General features: G+C 37.5%; 1 protein-coding gene and 1 long non-coding RNA gene across 2 annotated transcripts in view; one reads left to right on the top strand and one right to left on the bottom strand.

Annotated features, from left to right (window-relative positions):
* Nucleotides 1-16,367, bottom strand: part of LOC129774930 (gamma-aminobutyric acid type B receptor subunit 1) — a 111,979-nt gene that overhangs the window by 19,718 nt on the left and 75,894 nt on the right. Inside the window, exons 7-16 of the mRNA XM_055779024.1 lie at nucleotides 14,042-14,207; nucleotides 11,086-11,332; nucleotides 10,739-10,888; nucleotides 7,445-7,587; nucleotides 7,260-7,383; nucleotides 4,071-4,187; nucleotides 3,802-4,009; nucleotides 3,474-3,730; nucleotides 3,279-3,416; nucleotides 3,060-3,219 (exon numbers count right to left, since the gene is read on the bottom strand). Of these exons, the coding sequence (XP_055634999.1) occupies nucleotides 3,060-3,219; nucleotides 3,279-3,416; nucleotides 3,474-3,730; nucleotides 3,802-4,009; nucleotides 4,071-4,187; nucleotides 7,260-7,383; nucleotides 7,445-7,587; nucleotides 10,739-10,888; nucleotides 11,086-11,332; nucleotides 14,042-14,207 (1,710 nt within the window). The remainder of the gene's footprint in view (nucleotides 1-3,059; nucleotides 3,220-3,278; nucleotides 3,417-3,473; nucleotides 3,731-3,801; nucleotides 4,010-4,070; nucleotides 4,188-7,259; nucleotides 7,384-7,444; nucleotides 7,588-10,738; nucleotides 10,889-11,085; nucleotides 11,333-14,041; nucleotides 14,208-16,367) is intronic.
* The window catches only part of LOC129774937 (uncharacterized), a 51,967-nt gene that overhangs the window by 20,704 nt on the left and 14,896 nt on the right, over nucleotides 1-16,367 (top strand). The gene's annotated exons all lie outside the window — the stretch shown is intronic.

Below are 16,367 nucleotides of genomic sequence, written 5' to 3'. Positions count from 1 at the left end.
ACAAACGTTTTGTGCATAATTTCATTAGAATCGGTTTAGCCGTTTCGGAGGAGTTTGACCACGAACATCGTGACACGAGAATTTTATATATAAGATTCTACCAGAACATTATTTAGCACAAGCTCTCCGCAAATTTTTTTTTTATTTGAACAACACAAAATAAATGCAAATATTCGTTATTCTATTAGGTTAATGCCAAATGATAATAAAGGGAGAAAAATAACGTATGTGTAAATAAGCAGAAATATGTAATCGTAGCAATGCACAATTATTTTTTTTAAATGAACACTCAAAATATATGCTTTTAAGTAAACGGAGATTGCAAAACTATGTTTTCTACAAATGCCACAAAACTAGAAAAGAATAGACTCGCATTCACAAATCGACAGATTTTACATGCATTACAAATGTTTTTAAATTTATGTAAAACTTTAAATCCAATTTTCGATGTTTACTCTTAACGGTTTTATGATATGAATTTGAGCAAATATGTTGGTTTTATATACGCTTATCTCTCTTTTACTGGACTGTTATCTGTTGAATAATCAAACAGACTCTATCGAAACTAGATCGATCATTACATGATATTGCCAATAATAAGTTATAATTCACAATTTGATAGAATATATTGAGTACGTGTGACTCCTACTTGTTCAATCATCAAGCTTCTGTAGTTTTCTGAAAACTGTGTTATACATGATGTTTTACCAATATATTGATGTATACTAAAAAAAATCCGAAAATTTCACCATAATTTAGAAAAGTGACTATTGAGTTGTGGTACCACGCTTGTCCATTCGAATAACAAAATAAGCAGTCAACTAAATTGTTTGTTAGATTGATTTTATCATTCGTTTTTTCTATACTGTTCAAGCTTCATCAAAAATTTAGTGAATATTTTTTCGACTACTCATTTCTAGTCGTGCTGATATGTAGTAAAATGCGTACACAAGTTACGTAATGCTAAAATATGGTTTTGGACCACAACAGAGAGTTTTCCTGAAGATTGTATTCCTGATTTTCAACAATAACAAAAACAAATAACCAGGTGTACAAGTATGAAACCAGATTTTTAAAGGTTATTTTGCATTAAAATGAAAAACTCTACTTTACTCAAAGTATTTAAAAAAAACAGGATATTGATAACGAGTTTGGGGAGATCCGAAACCTGGATTTTACTGACTTCACTGTAAAGGAACGCAAGGATGCTTCTTTCTTTTGGGGTAAAATTTTGTCACTAAAAAGGAATGACAATCATTTTGCTTATCCTAAGTTTAAAATATATTATTCCAATATTTCTGATTTTGCCGCATTACTCTGTAATCGTTGAACGATTGTTTTCAGAATACAATTTGAACAAAACAAAACTAAGAAATAGAACAGGAACAAAAACTATGCGCGGAATTCTAGCTTCCAAAAATCGAGTATGCAATAATAAAGAACAATCAGGGTTAGTAAGAGTGACACAGAATGTAAAACAAATGTATAATGTTAATAATGATCATAAACAGATTTTGGAAATTTCAAGATGCTACGGTACTTACGTATTAACGCCAACGAAGCGCAATTTTTTATGAGTTTTTTTTTTTGCTATAAAATTTATTCTGAGGGTAAAGTAATAGGGTGGTGAAACTCCCATTTAACGTGGATAAGGAACAGAGACGGCCCCAATTCATCGAGGTGACGCAATACGACGCAATTCGCTGTCAGAAGCGGCGCCCTTTCACAATTGTAAACAATAAATTTAACTAAGAAAAAAATTAATTCATATTGAAAATAACGCTCCGGAGGCAGTTATACGTAAGTACCAATGCTACATAATGACACTGTCACTGTATACCCATTATATAAAAAAATTGAGAAAAAAATAATGCTTTGAGTTTTTTTCCAGTTTTTCAAATTTTTTTCCAGCTTTCTCCAGTTTTTTTTTCAAAATTTTCCAGCTCTTTTAAAAATTTGCATCTCTGCTTGTCAGTAGCGCGCTGTCGTCTATATGTTTTTTTCTAATTTCCTTAACCTCAACGATTCTCGCATTCGTTCCTTGCAATTTACATTGAAACTCCTGGTTAAATCGGTTCTGGAGAAGTAGACGAACTGATGATGTCGCTTTCTGCTGAGAGACATGTGTTTAGCTTTCTTTTTTTGTTCCTAGTTTCGAACTTTAAAGTTTCTTCTTCTCTAGTTTCAAAAAAGACCGAAAAAGGCCAATTAGAAAATGAGTTTGGCTTAGTTTTTTATTATTTAGATGCTTTGAATTTGAGAGTTCATTCGTCTAATTAGAACATAGCGTTGAAAAAAGTCATTTCGAAATTGAAACATTTACTGTTAGAACTTGTCGTTGCCCCAGACATGAAAAATGCATAGATGATCCGATTGTTGGACGAAAATGAACTAAAACTCATTGGAACAAGAATACAGGAAAATAGAAAATATTTCCTTAGTTTCAATGGACGCAAAGCACTTTTACAACTTCTTCAAATATTCGAATACAAACAACCAGGCATGTAAGGTGATATAAAAATAATAAGTGAGTTTCGATAAAAATGAAACAACTAATATCGCCTTTAGATGGCGCAATTCTACTTTGTGAAAGGTGTCATTCAAGAGTGGTATCAATTTACTTTTTAATTCATGAATCGTAGAAAATGAACCAAACGCGAAACAGAAATTTATGATGAAGCTTGAAATTTACGTTTTCATTGAACCTTTTGCTTTATAGATAACTCTTGCTTCGAAAAAATGGTCATTGTGGCTTAAAATTTCATAAGAATATTGCATCTGTTTCAACCATTCGTGCATTTACCACTAGCTTCAAATTGACGTATACAAAATAGCAAATCTTCAACAGGGTTTGTTAAATATTTAATACTACAGATTTTTAGGTTTGCGTCAACACTGCCTGTATGAGTCGGGTTACAAGTAGCTCTCCGAAAAATCATTGTCGGACTGACTGGCCCTTGAAGAGCGAGTTATTATAGACAACCCGCCCCCAATGGCACTATCGAAATCGGAAGTAGTCGTGTGATCTGCTTGTATCGAGACTACCAAAGATTCCTTACCTTGTGTGACTCCTGTCGAGGCTGCAACTTTCAACTGGTTGTTGTTGAATTGAGCATTGTTACTTGCAGTGTATGTATCACCGAATGGAGGTTTGTCACTCATCACTCCCGACTCCTTTTCAGCTAATCGTTGTTTTAATATTCGAATTTTTTCTTCTTTCTGTAAAATCAAGCATTCACAGGCATTATTCAAAAAGTTCATCAAAAGACATCTCTTACTTGAGCAATTAGTTTTTGAAGGTCATCATTTTCCGTTACCATGTTTTGGTATCGTTCTTCATCTTCCTTCGAAACTCCTGTTTCGTTGCTGAATTTCGACTCGACCTTGTCTTTTGGGTGCCGTAAAACTTCAATTACCTGATAAAAAGAATGCAGCAAAGTGAACAGGAAAAATATGAAATTCTGGCGTCTTACCTTTGGCACAAATATCAGCAGCATACTGAGAAAACAGCAAAATATTACTGCCAGTGCGACGAACGCGAAAGATGCGTCTTGCTGTGAAGCGATTACCATCGCTACCGGGGCAGTAATGAGACATAGAACTACAACGTTATAGATGCTCATACCAACGTATCGTGAATCGTTAATCTGTTTCACTTTGATGGAACGTGTTTCATACGCAAGAAATAGACCGAACACGAGTATGAGTCCCTTAAATCCGTAGATAACACCTGTGCGTGAAAAAAAATTATGTTTCAATATGACAATAACCACCATTCGTTTGGGCCAATAAATATCATACCCAGCCATATTGAATTGTTATGGCTTTCGCAGTGCTCGAGTTCCGGGCGAATTTTTACGTCGTCGCTGGAAGACTGAGGTTCCTCCAGGGGAAACGTTTCTAGTCGCCGCTGCAACGGATCCTGAATTTGCCATGTTAAAAGAATCACCAAATCCACTGTGAGCAGGCCCGTCACGATTGTATACAATTTCCATGGTTCCACTTTTTTCTGTGGATATGGGTAACATCATGAATATATACACATGTGTTTTTTAATTATTTTATCTTACTTTGGGGTCTGTCTTAGCTTTTGTAGTGAATCTGTGCACGCGCCAAATTTTGCTGAACATAGCCCCGTAAGCTAACGTAAAGCCTATAGATAAAATCCAGGTTCTCGCTTGGCATATCTAGAAATGTACAACAGAGTCTGTGGTTATCCAATATGAATGCATAAATGATTTCATTTAATTATTAATTATCTTTTTATATTTTAGTTATTCTGTTTTCGAATATAAAACGGACACGTCTAGTCCGTGATCTAACTCGTAGAAGTATTTCCAACCGTACAAAACCCTTGCAAGGCATGTGGTTATAACTCGTTACATTAATCACAGTTACGACACGCTGCCACCGGAGGTAAGACCTCCCGTCATCGAATGGCATCAGCAACTCCATCCAGGTCCTGTTGTTCAGTCTGAAGGATTACATGTGACATCTAACCGGCTTTACTATCAGGGCGTTCGGGGGCTGCGCACCAAAATCGACGACTTCTTCGCAGTTGTATCGAATTATATTACGACATTATCGTTCTTACGGGGAACTGTCTAGACGACCGTATTTTCTCTCCACAACTGTTTGGAAACACATTCAACGTTTATCGTAACGATCGTAATCCACGCAACAGCTCCAAATCACGCGGCGGTGGTGTTTTGATAGCCATCTCATGCATGTTAGGCGGTTTTATTGATCCCACTCCAGTGTATGATACTCTCGAACAGCTTTGGGTCAACATCCGGATGGAAGGTTTGATCGTTAGTATCGGTGTTATTGATCTCAACTGTATTGAGAAGCATATTGATTCCACCGAAGCCATAATTTCTCAGCTTGAAGCACAGGACGTTGCACATGCGTTCGGCGACTACAATCAGCCTGGTTTAGTGTGGAACATTCCGTCGAATGATCCACCTCCTTTTGAGTGCTCATGTTCACGTTTTTCGACTGCTTCCTTGGCCTTACTCGATGGATTCTTTTTCCATGGACTAACACAGATCAATCCAGTGCTGAACAGAAATGGCCGCTTGCTCGATCTAGTGCTAGCAAATGATACTGCTTTATCAAGGTTCTCGATCACCGAGGCCGCCGACAACGATCACCCAGCACTAGAAGTTGACATTAATCTACCGACGCCAACTGGATTTGAAGATGTACCAGATCTGACTTGCTTCAATGTCCAGAAAGCTGACTTCGCAACATTACATCAAGCAATAGATAAAGTCGACTGGGAATTTCTGGAGACCATCTAGAATATGAATACTGCCGTTACCAGTTTTACTGATGTCATGACTCGTATCATCGCTGATTGCGTACCTGCGCGGAGGACTGCTCGGAAACCAGTCTGGGGCAATAGACGACTGGGAGAACTCAAGAGATTGCGATCCTCTGCTCTCCGGCATTTCTGTAGGCTGAGCTGTCCGTTTGCTAAGCAAGAGCTGAACCGGATGAGCAACGAATACCGTTTGTACAATCGCTTTCTGTACAAACAGTATACGAGTAGGGATTGTTAACCGGTTTTACCGGTAATACCGGGTCATTTTTCATTACCGAATTACCGGTAATCTTACAAGCGATAACCGGTAATTTCGGTAATTTTCATTTTTACACCATAAATAATATTCGCTTTCATGCCGCTTGGAAATATAAGGTTGGGGAAAAAGAAATGTCGTATTTCTGATCGAAATTTGACGCTTTATTTAACATACTTAAAATTATCCAATTTAAGTCAAATATGCGCCGTTTTTTCGCAAACTTTATGTCATTTAGGAGGCAACTTCATTATCCCCCCATAGAAAACCACCGAGGAATCACATCACTTTGCGCCTGCTCGAAAGTTTTTAAAATCATTGTCAATGATGCTGTATGATACACGGATGTGTGTCAAAATCGGACCTTCACAATATGCGACTTTCTCTAATCCTTCGGGAGTGCCTCGAGGAAGCAACCAAGATCCATTGTTGTTCTCACTATACATCAACGAAGTGTCCTTGATACTTCCAACTGGGTGCTTTTTATTCTACATCGATGACGTGAAAATCTATATGGCAATCAGGAACGCACTAGATTGCCATAGGCTTCAGGATCTGGTCAACTGCTTTGGAGAATGGTGTTTGAGAAATGTCGCTCATTATCTCGAAATACAACACTATTTCGTTTCATCGAAAGCTCAAGCCAATTGTGTTCAACTACTCCATTTTAGGCAAAGTCCTGTCGTGAGCCACATCCGCGATCTTGGAGTGACCCTTGATAATGCGCTTAGTTTCCGACTGCACTTCAACGAAATTATCGCTAGAGCCAACCGGCAGTTGAGATTCATTCTTAAAATTACGAGCGAATTCCGTGATGCACATTGTCTGCGATCTCTATACTCTCGCTAGTTCAATCTACACTGGAGTTTAGCGCAGTTGACTGGTGCCCGTTTCAAACTAACTGGATTTGTAGGATTGAGTCTATTAAGCAGAAATTTGTGCGAAATGCTCTCCCGAATCTTCCGTGGCGGGATCCACTAAACTTGCCACCGTACGAGGCTCGTTGCCAACTGTTAGGACTGGAGACGCTGGAAAGGAGACGTTTTAACACTCAGACTATGTTTGTCGCCAAACTTTTGACCGGAGAAATAGACTGGCCTGCACTGTTGGCGCATGTTAATATGTATGCGCCTGAACGTATTCTTCGTACCAGAAATTTCTTGTATTTTGAAGGACGCAGTGTGAACTATGCGTTGCACAATTCTGTTCGTTTTATGTCAGTCCGTTTCAAATATGTGCTCGACCTATTGGCTTTATTATCTCTTCGGACCATTGTATTTTGAATTAGTAGTGTCGTTTAGTTTTAAGAAAAACATCAAGACCAAGTGTGAGTCAGATGGTTTAATGAAATAAAAGATAAAAGAAAAGAAAAATAAAAAAAGTAAGGCATGTGATGTGTCGAGGATGAAGGCCAACTAGTTTTGTAGCTTAGCTTTATAAAAGAAAAAATAATCAATTAATCAATTAACGAGCAAGCGAATCAATTAACGGCTAGCGAATTCGTCCAAATGCTCGATATCGTACGACATTTTGACAAATTGAACAATTTCGAACGATTTTAAATGTCAACTCCAACTAAGACCATCAAAACAATTTCTTCGACAATATCCAAATAAATAAAAAAACACATTTTTGAAAATATGGCCGTAGTTAACGGTAGCTTTTGTTCTTACATACCTTGGGATAATTTTCAGGCGTAACAAAATGTCCGTCAATTCCAAGCAGAATTACCGACACCAAACAGGTGATTACTCCGAAAAGCATGATAGTGTTACATACGGGATGTGATGACTGTATAACTCTATAAAGGAATGAAGTGAAATGGAGAATCAACCTGAGAATCGAATATTGAAATAGCTTACCTTCGATGCCGATGCCATATGTTGAAGATGATGAGTGTTATCGCAACTACAATGCCACAACCGGAGACAGTGCTCATGCAGATGAATAATGGCAGCGACACTGTTCTCAAAACTCGTCGCACGATTGTTCTGTCTTGGGGTACCTAGTAGAGAACACAATGTGAAATGCTATGAAATGTTTTTTTATCTTTAAATTTAATATGGATTGATCATTCCTCCTATTCAGCGATTGATTCAGATTATCAAAATACATATATACAAATTGATACTACCCAATCAAAAACGTTTTAGTCATAGTGGCAGCTAGTCTTCCGACAAACACTTACATATGTCCACGTGATGTTCAAATTCCATGTTTTTGTTTAACACGAACATGCTTTTCGCTAGTGTTCAATGTTTATCCCAAACACACCCAATGATGCACAAACACAAACATGTATAGATCACACGCGTTTCTCGCATCATAAACAAACATGGTGTTTATAATTCAAATACAACATGCACAAAACATACCACCCATTGTCGCAGTATTCATTGCTCTTCGTTTCTTTTCATGCACGGAAACAAATAATTCCTCCTAAAACAGTATACAGGTATACAGGATACTTTTTCACAGAAACGAACTAGAATTTTATTTCGTATTGCAAAAAATGCATGAACTCAGAGGCTATGAGTTCATGCACATTTTGCATGTCTGATTAAATAATCCATAGCTTTTTCCTGTGAAAAGAAAATATTTTCTGAATAGAAAGAAGCTTTCTATGAGAACTTTTTTCTCTGTGCATGTTGCTAATTGGAGTTTGGGAACCGAGTGCACAATTTGGCGACGTCATACAAATGCTGGCCAAATGAATAAATAAATACCCAAAAATTTGTTTTAGATGCATGTTTTTAGGAAAGTTTACACCTATTCTTGGTATTTTGATGTGAGTAACTAAACATCTCCGCCACGCTCTATTCAATTTTAGTACTTGCTCAAATAGCCAATAATAGGGAATGTCACATAAATTCAATTTATAAATTGATGCGTACACTAAATAATGAGATCAATTGTGAAGATAGTCAATTGAAGCTTATTTTGTTCAGAAGAGATAAAAAAGGGTTATTTTATTTGCCCAAAATTTTAGACGAAGCACCCATTGTGATAGGGAAGCATTTTTTCCATGTCAACACACAATCACACCGTTTGTTGAGTGGTGGTGGTGAGGTGTCCAATTCACTTCTTCTACTCTAACACTGCCGTTGTTTGGGATGAAAAATTCAAAAGAAACTGTACACCATGTTTGAACATCATGTGAAATATTGGTAAACATCGTATAGCCAAACATACTACGAAAACAAAAATTGTCACATTTTTAAATACAGGTACGAAAAAATTATGTTTGTCTGCAAACACAAAACTGCAACAGCAGCGTTAACATTGTTCGTCTCGTAAGCAGTGTTTGTTGTGAAACACGGAATACTGGTGGCAGCTGAACACCGATATCTTCTAGCTAAATAACTCGTCGACACCTTTGTATTATCCCTAAAATCATGACGGATCTGCTCAATAGTTTCGATATCATGTGGGAAAGAGATGGATAGAAATAAATGTCTGCTCCCATACATACAAACCTTTTTTAAGCTTTTGAAACAGCTCATTATTGGCGCATTTGACCCTCCAGCACAGCATTATTTCTGCCAAAGATGAAATGTTTTCAGTCAACGCTAGGTTGGGTGCACATAGCTACTGGTGTTGTTGCATAAATGCGTGATAATATTACACCTCATTATAAAATAAAGTTGGAAAGAGTTTTCTCAGAGGGAGGAGAGCATAAACATGAATCTATATCCTTTTCGGTCTAGGTCGTGTATGTGACAAAGTATGCAAAAAGCTTCAATGCGTGCTTATTTGCAATGTGTCTGTTGTTTCGCTCGTATTGTCTATAGCATATATATTATGCAGATGCTATATTTGTAGCAATTTTCTGTTATTTTTCAGCTCATTTAATGTGATAAATCAAGATGTCATAACATTTTCTCAAAATTAATTTTGGGTGTAGTTGCCTTAAGGCTACTTGAAGTTCTGCTAGTAATCTTGCCCTTAGGGGCTCAATTACCATAATCATTGCCAACGGTTCCAATACAACCCGTGGTACAGATAATGAGAGGATACGCCCCCATTGTGTTATGTCCGATGGACCTAGTGCTACCTGAGGGGTAGCTAGTTGCTAAGTTGCACTTGACTTGCCCTCAGCAAGAATAGCTACTCCGTGAGAGGGTATCGGCCAATATCCTGGGTCACCTGTATATTGAAGACGGCAGTGAACCGACGTTTCGTCACCTTCTTCTTCTTCTTCTTTAATGGCACTAACGTTCCTAGAGGAACTTCGCCGTCTCAACGTAGTATTACTTGCGTCATTTTTATTAGTACTTAGTTGAGATTTCTATGCCAAATGACACGCCTTGCAATGCATTCTGAGTGGCAAGCTCTAGAATACGCGTGATCACAGTGCAAGTCGGAGGAAATTTCTTTGACGAAAAATTCCCTCAACCAGAACGGGAATCGAACCCGAACACCCGGCATGTTAGTTATGACGCTAACCACTCGGCCACGGGAGCACACGTTTCGTCACCTACTTGGTCGAAAACAGGAAGTTGGAATCCCGACAATTTGCCTTCCTGAACTAAATTGAACCTGGAGCTACGGTATAATAATGTGTGACATTAAACACTCGGCCAAGAGAACTACACTTTGTGAAAAACTTCGCGACAAACGTACATATTGGGAACACCAGTTCCAGGCGCCTCTACGATGTTCTGAAAAAAGAACGACTGAAGAAGCAGTGAAATACAATTTAAATACATCAATACCACTGGGAACTGGGATCCAAATGAAGATTGAAGATGTTTAAGACATGTGGAATATTGATGCTGATAAAATAAGATTTTCATTCACGATTCCAGCGAGCGACTGATCGGCAGCGAAGCTTTTCAAATGGCCTTCCTCAAGGCCGAAAGCTTTTCAAATTGATCTTTTTCAAGGCTAGCGATGAACGCTATTTCTCAAAATGAGCAGCATGTTTGTATCGCAGTCGATGTAATGTATTTAGGTTAGAGGAAATTTCTTCGAATAATAGAAATATTGAAATTAACACGTTCAAAAGTTATTTTCACTGCCAACACTGAAACCTAATTGACACACTGCGTATGTGTTAATTTTATTTATTTTTCGAACCACGAAATGAATAACTGTAAATTTAGGAACAAGGCTTTACTTAAAACATAAATGATTGGCGGTTGACATCCACTCACCTTACCACCGTCCCACTTCTCCATGTCGAACCAGGAGAGATTATCAGCTTGTGTATCGTAATAACCCAACTTGTAGTACTGTCCATCGATCATCTGTTCTATTTGGGTCAAAGCAATACGATCACCTTGGGAACTGAACGCAACCCAGCCCTGTAAGGTCGAAAAAATAATGTAATATTATTTACGGTTGGTGTCGTCATTGAATAGGGGCCATTATTGGGAGTGATAGTGTATGAATATCGAACGAAAAGCCAACATTAAGTTCTGTTTCGGAACATAGTCAATGCGTCATTGCTATTAAAACATACATTTTGTGGGACATATGATTCGATATGGAAGATACTTACTGACACGCCGAGGAATTGTGTTGAATTCATAGCGGCGTAAATTGTGTCCGCAATCTCCTTATCGGTGTAAGTGAAATCTTTTAGATTTTTTCCCACATTCATTTCCTTGAGTTTTTGCATAGTTTTGTTGAATGCTAAGGCCACACTCCACACAGCGTCGTATGCAAGCGGTGCTTCCTGATATCCCTCAGGATAGCGGTTATGACTTATATCGTAATCTTCCTTGAGCGCGTCGTTCAATCGTTTTCTGGTGGGGGTGAAAAACACAACACATGCACAAATCAGTGGAAAACGTTACAAAATAATCAAGAGTATGATTTTTTAGTAATGAGGACATCGAGACACATTGATTGTACTCATGGTTTGTGACAATGAACCAACGCATGGAACTAGGTTGTATTTAGGAAACCTCCTAATTTAGATAGAGTTTGTTTTTCAATTCCAATTGTTTATTTATTTAGTCTCAATAGCATTTCAGTTGTAAAAGAGTCGGGTTTAATCGTACCAATTGGGCGTAAAGGTATTCCTTCTGTCTCACTGTTCAGTTGGACCGGACAGCAAAGACAGTTGATATGATCATTGTTGTGTTATTAATAGCACGAACATCCCTGTTTCATGTTGCAAGCAGTAAAGTGTGTGTGTATGGAGAGAGACCAGGACTTTGACCGAAAATCGATATCCATCACCGATGATTGTTGCGTGGACGAAGTTATTCTAAAATAACACAGAAGGATGATCAATTGAGAGCCCAGAGTTTCAAACTCACGATCGATTCCCGTCCTGTTCCCAAACAGAAGCGATACCATGAGTCTATAAAACATTGCGAAACGTTTGATGGAAAAAGTTTGAAAAATTGAAAACTGGTTTCCACATGAATTGGGAGAAATTAAATGTCGAAGAACCCTTCGTGTAATACTGCTTTAAAGACAAGAAAGAAAACTCTAGCTACGGGCGCTCTACCCGAATGAAAGAATATAAAAGGGATAATGGTGGGTAGAATGAAATCAGAAATTACAGGTTGACACACGTTAAATAGACTGCTTAATTTGAAGTATTCTCCACGATTCCTGCCAAATCTTATTTCCGATTGAAACCCTTAGTTTAACTGTGGTTCCACCCTGCGGTTCATCGGTATGTCACAATTGAACCGCAATACCATCATCGCTGAACAACTGTTTGGTTGAATTGAAGAAGTGGTAGCTTGCCAAGTCCAGCCAGAGGAGGCAATCCACCTCATGTTGCTCTAGAAAAGAGCAGTAGTGTTCTCTGTAGGCTGGTAAAATTGCCGGTTTTTGGTTTCAAAAATAACAAATGTTTGGTTTCTTAGTCCACAACTGCAAATTGCTTGCCAGATAAGTTTTGTTTTCGGAATTTCAACCTCTTCTCGACGTACATTCTTCCGAGGCACTCTCCCGGTCAATCAAGGTATAAAATTCCTGCCCAAAAATTTGATCAAAAACTGCCAGTCAGTACGTTTCGTCGTCCATAACCACGTAATTATATTTTGTAAACGAATTTTCGTACAGTTTCCTCGAGCGCTCATTTACCTCCAAATTTTGCTTTGTGTCCCGGTCCGGCACAATCTAGGCCTTAATTCTTCAATGTGTGACATGCCCAGTTCTGGCAACACGGGTATCGTCAGTTCAGCGATGAAATGGATTGTGCACTCGGTCCATTTTCCGCCATCTTATCAGCAGGCAGTCACCGTTCGGCTTCGGGCGGTCTCCGATTATCCCGTGGATGCTCAGTGACACACATTTTGGTAATCCTGCTAGGAGCGAGAATTGAACAGGATAATCGGAAACCGCCTTGAACCGGCAAACTTCAGAGCGAAATGCAAAATAAAATGAACGTTTGATAATTCTTCCGTTCACATATTTTGTCCTAGGCACCAAACATAAAAGGACTGTCATTAAATTTACTTGTAACGAAGAACATAATCTATCATGCATGAATTGACCTTACATGGCATTTGTTCAATCTTTTTACTCACAAAGCAAATATATTGAATTTAATTGAATTCGGAAATTGTTTCATTCAATCAATAATTTAATCAATACAAACAAATAATTGCTGAGCTAAGGTAGTCCCACGTCAACCTTGCGGTTATATCATAGATATAACCCATCCATTTTTTTCCCAAAGAAAACAGTGGTCGAGGCATATCGTTTGCTAGTGGAATCTTATGATGAAAATGTTTCAGCAGTGAAAACGCATGAGAAATAATTTCGGCAATTCAGGATTTTTATTTCAATTTCGGTCGAAAGACGATGATCTGTGTGTGGTGGGATCAGGAAACAACAAAAAATTAATTTAAACTCGTTATAAACATTTTGACGGCCATGAGTGCCGTTCTGGACTCAAAAACTATTTCGCTGGGGCCATGAGCACTGCACACGCGAATTCTTCCAAAGTTTCAAACGTGTGCGCTGCAGTGCACGTTTTACGTTCAAACTAATGTGTTTTTAGTTTTCCACAATCCTCAATATATGGTAGGACACTTGTATTGAGGTGCTCCTGGATACTATGTATTCCTTCATCGAAAAAAAAACGGACAATTTCAACTCATACACCTGGTAGATCGAGATGTTCGTACAGTGTCGAATCGCGACGCGCCTTTACTCCTGCGAAGCTATAATGTAAACAAATTAACTTGTCTTGACATCCAATGCCTACTGGGATTCTGTGCACTCATGGCATGAATCAGTGAAAATTAAGAACGGATTTTTTCGAGTTCTATCTTCAGCACATTCATCTGAGAGACAATGAAATTGAATGAATTTCTCCCAGCGATTATCACTTGGTTCAATTTTAAACCTATTTCGTAAACTTTAGCAAACAATCATTAAATGCCTAAAATGTTCAGATGGTGTAAGTTCAACAGTTGTTTAATGTGTCAATTCCACTGATCCGGCGACGAAAAATAACTTTCTACTGAGTAACAGTTGAGACATACCTAAAATCTTCAGATGACATTCCTGAGATAGTTTTCTGATTGTTCTGATTCCACATTAATGCTTCGGTAGTCAGATGGCCTTGTGCTGCCATTCGCATCTGTTCCTTGGTACATGATATATTTTCGTTTTTGAGATCCACTTCGTACCAGTTGTCCTCGTACCATCCTATAACGAAATATGAGTGCATATTGAAAAAAATCATCACAATTGATGTGTAGTACATAAAAGTCAACGCATAATTACAGTCTAGAGTGCCAACGGATGTATGGGAAAAAGTGATCTTCGAATTTTCAAACGGGACTTGATTAAAAAGATTGATTCCCACGTAAAACTACCCTATGCAAAATTTCAGCTCTATCGGACTTCGCTTACTAGTGTCGCTTGAGCTTGAGTTTTTTGAAAACCGAAAAATCTCCCAAGGGGAGAGTGCAGGAAATCGGGGGTATAAATTTTTTGTTTATAACAAATGTCTTATAATTGCACGAAACGTCGAGATTTACTGTTATATAGAAAAAAACTATTTGACAAAAATTGATTTTTTGGCACTTGGTCGTTTTTCCGTCGGAAAAGTCGATTTTCGACAAAAACTTTTTTTTTAGATAACAGTATTGTTTTAATTTATTCCTATCTATTTATTTATTTATTTATTTATTTATTTATTTATTTATTTATTTATTTATTTATTTATTTATTTATTTGACTTTCATTGATGTAACTTAAGGAAAAAAATCCTTTTCAACTACGTTACACTGCACAATGGTCCAGGATATGCATTTAAGTGGAAATTAGCATTTAGAGCTCGACAGTTATTCTCTAGATAAAAACTGTCTTTGACAAGTTGTTACAAATGATAGAGCGCTCATTTTCATGTTGTCAAAAATAGGGTGACCAACTTTTTCGATGAAATAAAAAATCTAACTTTCTTATCTCTATAGATAGAGGTAAACATAGTTCGACAACGCTGTAGTTCCGGTTATTAAAACATCTTTGTAGAACAAAGTTAGCGTTACATAAAATATATAACGCGATATAGCGCGTTTTTCCTAATTTGCGTTGGGGTCACCATTGAAAACTGTTTTTTTGCTCTTTCGAAGACAGTTTGTATGTAGAATTTTAAATATAAAAGTTGGAGCAAAAAATACAGTTTTTTAATGGTGACCCCAACGTAAATTAGGAAAAACGCGCTATATCGGTTATCTCAAGAGATAGCAAAAAACTTTGTTCTACAAAGATGTTTTAAATAACTGGGACTACAACATTGTCGAACTGTGTTTACCTCTATCTATAGATATAAGAAAGTTAGATTTTTTATTTCATCGAAAATGTTGGTCACCCGATTTTTGGCATTTGTGTCCAGGAGATGCATTCAAGTGGAAATTAGCATTTAGAGCTCGACAGTTATTCTCTAGACAAAAACTGTCTTCGACAAAGTTGCTGCATATGATAGAGCGCTTATTTTGATGTTGTCGGAAATAGGGTGACCAACATTTAGGATGAAATAAAAATTATAACTTTCTTATCTTTATAGATAGAGGTAAAGATAGTTCTACAATATTATAGTTCCAGTTATATTAAGCAAATTTGTAGAACAAAGTTTTTTTTTCATTCTCTTGAAATAACCGATATAGTCCTCCTCGGTAGCGAGTTCGAAGGATTGATTTACGACGCGCTTGTTTCGGTGACACCATGAAGTAAACACATGAACCTATTCTGACAACTAATGTCTTTTGTGCATTTTTTATATTATTCTATGAAATTTTGAAAGCGTTTAATCACAAGTAAATAATTGGCATTCAATATCTCCATTGCAATAGTGAATAGGAATTGACTTACTTCCAAATTACGGGTTTCTGCTGCAATTTTTCATTTCAATTGCATAATTTAATGCAAACACATCCTTCTACTATGAATAGGTAACATTGCCATGACGAAATCTTATTTGGTGCAAAGGGATGGTTCGGGTGATTGAATGAGAAAAGCGCTAGAAATTAATTTGGTCGTTTATAGACTACCATGGTACTATTACATTAACAGCATGAATGCTGAAGCAATAATGACTGAGAGATAGCAGATCGAGTACCTAATTTTGTAGCAAACAACTGTGGATATACATCCACAGTCACTCATAACAATTTAATTGGGTTTTCCGCTTCCAGACAGGAACAAGCCAATTCAAGTATATTAGAGAACTTTAAAGCGGAAGCCTGTCGCAAGCGTGAAAGCAGCGCGATTGTTATAGCGAAGAAAACTTTCTTGTTTTCCACTCGTTATGGTAGGGAACGTATCTCACGATTGAGCGATACAAACTGGAATATAATGTGAAGG

This window comes from Toxorhynchites rutilus, chromosome 3, assembly GCF_029784135.1.
Source record: "Toxorhynchites rutilus septentrionalis strain SRP chromosome 3, ASM2978413v1, whole genome shotgun sequence".
NCBI lineage: Eukaryota > Metazoa > Arthropoda > Insecta > Diptera > Culicidae > Toxorhynchites > Toxorhynchites rutilus.
Note: the sequence above shows the minus strand (reverse complement) of the source record. Positions and strands in the feature narration are given on the sequence as shown.